This window comes from Lolium perenne, chromosome 4 (assembly GCF_019359855.2).
Source record: "Lolium perenne isolate Kyuss_39 chromosome 4, Kyuss_2.0, whole genome shotgun sequence".
Classification (NCBI taxonomy): domain Eukaryota; kingdom Viridiplantae; phylum Streptophyta; class Magnoliopsida; order Poales; family Poaceae; genus Lolium; species Lolium perenne.
Window position 1 is genome coordinate 269,382,080 of NC_067247.2, and position 5,090 is coordinate 269,387,169.

Consider the following 5,090-nt stretch of genomic DNA (forward strand, 5'->3'; position numbering starts at 1 on the left):
AACTTTTTTCAAATTCGAACTTTTTCAGATTTAGACATTTTTTTAATCTGAACATTTTTTAGTTCAAACCTTTTTTTACTTTGAACTTTTTTCAAATTCGAAGTTTTTTAGATTCGAACATTTTTTTAATTTGAAGTTTTTTGATTCGAACATTTTTTTAATCTGAACATTTTTTATTTTGAACTTTTTTTACTTTGAACTTTTTACAAATTCAAACTTTTTCAGATTTAGACATTTTTTTAATCTGAACATTTTTTATTTCGAACTTTTTTTACTTTGAACTTTTTCAAGTTCGAAGTTTTTCAGATTCGAACATTTTTTTAATTTGAAGTTTTTTGATTCGAACATTTTTTAATGTGAACAATTTTCTAATTTGCATTTTTTTTGAATATAGAATTTTTGAGATTTAATTTTTGTAGATCCGAGCATTTGTTAAATCTGAACATTTTGTAATCCAAAATTTTTTAGATTTGAATATTTTTTGAATTTATATATTTTTAAAATACTAGGAAAAATACCCGTGCGTTGCTACGGCGAAACAAAATTAAACCTATATACAAACATAATAAATTGGTCCAATAAAATTGAGCAAAAAAAGAATAGTTTTTTTTAAAGTTGAGCAAAAGATATTAAGAAAACACGAAGGTGAATGTTAATATTAGACTCTTTTCTGACATCGTTTTTTCCAAAATCTTCTAAAAAGAAGTTTTATGCAGGCTGTCAAAAATGTTTTTTTTTTTGCGAGAAGAAACATGTGATATTAAACCAGAGTCCTTACAGAACAGTCCCTGAAAAACAAAAAAATTACAACCCAGTCCTAAAGGACCTCAACGTCGTCGTCGTCGCCGAAGAAGACGTGCCGCTGGCGCGCCGCCGCCGCTCCTCCTCTGAAACCTTGGATTCGAAGGAGTCCCATGGCGGACGGGAAGTCGACGGACCTCGGCTCCGAAGAGCCTCCACCCTGCAACGCCGCCGACGCCGTCGATCTGGTTCGCATCACCCGCCGCTTCCGAAGCTTCAACAACCGGAGAATGTTGTGGAGTAATTTATTAAGGTGGTCAGAATAATTAAGGTTCATTGATGTATCTTTTCTTGAAAACAAACGTGTTGATGTATCTAGTTAAATACGTTTTTTATATACCAATTATATGCATTAGCATGCGTTGTAGCGTGTCTAAATGATAGTAGTAGAAGAAATAGCACCTAAGGAAAGAGTCCGGTCAGAATTTTTGCCACTAAACGAGTCAATAAAAAAGTGCAAGTATTTTTTTTCCACGACTCAGCCCAGATATCCTCAAGTACACTTACCTGTTTTTTCCAGCAAGCACTGCGTGAAAATATCCCCAAAATCTCATCTGCCCATAGATCCATTTTCCCAGCCATCTATCGCTCGTTTGGTCGTTGCCACACGGAGATTCAGAGAGAAATCTCTCCCTTTCTCTGCAACTCTCGCAAGCTGGCCACCACTGCCATGTAGAGGCAGACGCACCGGAGCCTAGCTACTCACTCACCAGATCAGCATCCATCGCCACTCCACCACCACTCAACTTTTCTTCCCCTGTCCTCTGTCCGTCTCACTGCCTCTCCCGTTCTTCCCTCAAATCCCGGGCGGCTGCTCTGGGCCTCCTCCGCGTCCTCGTCAGGTGATTTCTCGGGCCACCGTGTATTCCGCCATCCTTCTTTCCCTTCAGGATCTGGAAGATATATACAATCAACGCCTCCTTTAATTCATAGCAGATTTCATCAGACCAACTAATCAATGGTGCTACGTATTGATTCACCTTGCTGATATTCTAAACAAATCGAACGTATATAACCTGGTTGGAATCATCATAAGGAACCGATGTGGGACTATTTGAGAATATTTGTCGATTGCTCCCTTTCCTGAATACCAATAGACAAGCCCACCAAATGGCAGGCCCAAGAGGAAGGCCGATGTGTTAGGGGCGAGTACGACACCTGCACATAGGGCCTACCTGCACAACACAACGGACGCGGTGATATTTTTCTGCCTAGACGAAACGTTTTCTTCATAGAGCGGTGGCATTGCCTGTAATTTCACCTGGAAATAATGGGTAATTAAAAAACGGACGAAATTTTTGGGGAGAAACCTTACTTCCTTTATTAGTAGGTAAAGATAAACTGAAAGGAGAAAAAAGAGAGATAAGCAACATCTTTTGTTGGGCCGCATTTGGAGCAGCCCAGGAGGAAGCTCCTCAAGCGGAGCGTACGCTCGCTCCCGCTAAAGGCGGAGCATAGGCGCTCCCTTTGCCACCGCTGCGTGACGTTCCGCGCGCGCTCGCTCCGGGGATGGCTGGGCGCCAGGCTGGCCTTCATATGGGCCGCGCCGCGCGTGGTGGCACTCCCGCCACGGCGCTCCGCGCGCAGCGCGGCGACGGAGCGGAGCCAACGGCGGAGGCGCGCAGCGACACGAACGTGCTTTCCGATGGCGTCCAAGAGCACGAGCACGAGGGCCTGCCGCCGGAGCAGCTGGAGCTGCTGGAGGACGAGTCGATGGGCGGGGAGGACGAGGGCCGGAGCGCCACGGACTACGACCGCCGCGCGCACATCTTCGAGGAGAGCTCGCGCGTGTTCCGGGACCTCAAGCACCGCCGCGACGGCGAAGGCGACAGCGGCGTGAAGGTCGGCGCTGGAGCCGAGGGGCACGGATGAAGCAGCACGCCGCCGACAGCACTATTTCAGAAGCGAGAAAGTCAGGAAAGTGCTCTAGATCAGTGTGTGCCCAGCACGTGTTTTTCATGTATCTTCTCTATGCCGATCGCTGTATGGAGGTTCCTTTCACGCCATCGATATGGTAGAATGAGTGCGACACCGTGATTAGAAATAATCGGTGCGATGAACTGTGTACATCGATCGAAGATTCGAAGCAGCTTAATACTCTGAAGCACTGTACATGATATAGCAAGCACGAGGTTCCGCCACACAGTTGTGAGTCACAATCAGATGGCCTGCCTAACCTCGAGTCTTTACCTGCGTGTGCACAATCTATCCATTTGCACTTCTTCCATCCTCCCCGCATCGAAGTTTAACTCACCAAGAAGCAAACTTTCCATAATTATTTAGGCTTGCATTATTGGTTCCCTCCAAACAAGGAGAATCCCCTCTAAAAATTAGAGTATGCTGCTAATTGAAGTGTGCACACGGTATTCTTTAGTAAAAGGCGAAAGAATCAGCTGCTTGCTCTTTCAGCGCTGGCCGGCCCTCCTAATATAGCATTCACTCCAAGCACTCAAACATCCAAGTACCGATGCTTTTTAGGGAAATCTAAATCGAAGCTTTGGTTTGGCTATTTGTGTCAGTTCCACCAAGGTATACATCTTTGAACTTGGACGTCTACCTCGGTCTCTCCCCTGAATGCCTCTCCTCACTGCCCACAAGTGCATCAGCTGAATCGAAGTTTCGTTTGGTGTTTGTGCGATCGTGTTAGATCCACCACAACATTCATCTTTGCCTCTGGTGTGTGAGTATGACAGCAAAGATCAATCAGAAGAGAACCCAATTAAGAGGAGAAAAGACTCGAGAAACAATAGATCTAACAAGATCCAAGCATATCGACAACAAGATGATTCGCTATGCACGTATACACTGAGGGAACATTCAGAATAACACCATGCATACTTCAAAACATTCAGTTGGAACATTTCGTGAGCACTCACGATGAATTCTTAGGTATTTGGTGTAGGAGATAATAGAAAAATCCCCCATGGCAAAGTAGCTATATAGTATCATAAAGACGTTTAATCAAATTTTAGCCATTATTCATGCACATGGTAGATAAATCTACATATAAGATATTTGCACGGAATGTTCTGGATATGTAATACGTTGTAAACATAGGGTTAGGATTTCTTACATGTGTTAAATATACAACAGTCTCGTTATCCTATGGGCCATGGGGTGCCCTTCCCCTCCCGTGTAACTAAGCAAGTAGCAAGACAAACAAATAAGGGATGGAGCAAACATGACTACGAGAAGTTGAGATGGTCATGAGGTTGCCACACTGGAGTTAGATAGCATCGATAAAACATTGTGTTTTGTACCAAGTTTATTCTTACTTTATACATGAGCTAGATGCTTGCATTTGAGAGATAATAAATCTTTCTCTGCAGTTCTACCTTGATTAAATTACTTTGTCCTTGCATATTGAATTCACCGTTCATCGCTCCATACGGATATTCAGATACATGCTGGGTTAAGTGTTAAGTGTTGCTATTCAAAGAATAAATTATTTGGTTATTTCTGTTGGTTACATTTGGTATTGCAGCCTCAGTGAAGTTTCCTTACCACTGTATGTCGCTTTAAGCTTAAAACCGGAACATAACTAAGCTTCCATTCCATGAATATCAATTTAACTTCTCCAAGTTTCACTTCGTTGTTCTGTTTTTTTAAACATAAGGCTATGAGCCCAGCTTTATATATAAAGCCCCAACGGAACCGCATAAGAGTCAGATACAACACACCCACAATCTCATCAAGTCTGCACGGCAACCCTGCCTAGGCCAGCACACATGCCCACACGAAGGTCTCGCAAAGATACATCAAATGGAAAGCCCTGGAGCGGGTCGAATAAAGTAGTAGCATAAGCAGTCTCTGATGGCGTCTTCTACCCTCCAGCTCTACTCCTCGCGTGTAGCAGTCGTACCGCCTCGAGCGCCTCGTCCAGCAGCGCCATGTCCCTCCGTCTGACCAGTACCCTCCAAGACTGCATGTGAAGCATCATATGGTAGAAGGCGTCAGTCGGGTTGTTAATCAGCTTTCCTTCAATAGTTAGTTTATTCCTAATATTCCAAAAAGACCAAGACATGGCCGCAAAGGTGAACCAAACTAAACTACGAAGAGGGCCTGAAATGCCCTGAGCTAGCGCAATGAAATCCCCTATCCCGCCCGGGTTCCATTCGCAGTGCAGCAGTTCCCTAACTCCCGCCCACATGAATCCCGCCATGTGGCAAGTGAAGAAGATGTGGTTGCAGTCTTCCACCTCTCCGCACAAGGAGCAACGGCCATTAGACGGGCCATGCCGCTTGGCCACTTGCTCAGACGATGGTAGCTTGCCCCTAATAAGCTGCCAA

At 44.4% G+C, this 5,090-nt stretch overlaps 1 protein-coding gene, 1 long non-coding RNA gene and 1 other non-coding gene across 4 annotated transcripts; 1 reads left to right on the top strand and 2 right to left on the bottom strand.

Annotated features, from left to right (window-relative positions):
• Positions 1–659: 659 nt before the first annotated feature.
• On the bottom strand, positions 660–2,111 carry LOC139830645 (uncharacterized). Of its 2 annotated transcripts, none has more exons than XR_011743605.1 (3): positions 1,782–2,111; positions 1,309–1,694; positions 660–1,015 (listed from the first exon to the last, which is right to left on the bottom strand). It is a non-coding gene; the product is annotated as an uncharacterized lncRNA (long non-coding RNA). The 2 variants fall into 2 exon arrangements; XR_011743606.1 differs by having other exon boundaries at positions 1,818–2,103.
• A 19-nt stretch (positions 2,112–2,130) lies between these two features.
• On the top strand, positions 2,131–2,885 carry LOC127294926 (uncharacterized). The gene has a single exon (XM_051324831.2). It carries the CDS (start codon positions 2,311–2,313, stop codon positions 2,671–2,673), a length of 363 nt encoding a protein of 120 aa, XP_051180791.1. The 5' UTR covers positions 2,131–2,310; the 3' UTR covers positions 2,674–2,885.
• Positions 2,886–3,099: 214 nt separating this feature from the next.
• Positions 3,100–3,217, bottom strand: LOC127297858 (U5 spliceosomal RNA). The gene has a single exon (XR_007849540.1). It is a non-coding gene; the product is annotated as a U5 spliceosomal RNA (small nuclear RNA).
• Between the last annotated feature and the right edge of the window lie 1,873 nt (positions 3,218–5,090).

What these genes read in the sequence shown, in the direction of transcription:
- LOC127294926 (XM_051324831.2), top strand. Translation starts at nt 2,311, where the DNA reads ATGGCTGGGCGCCAGGCTGGCCTTCATATGGGCCGCGCCGCGCGTGGT.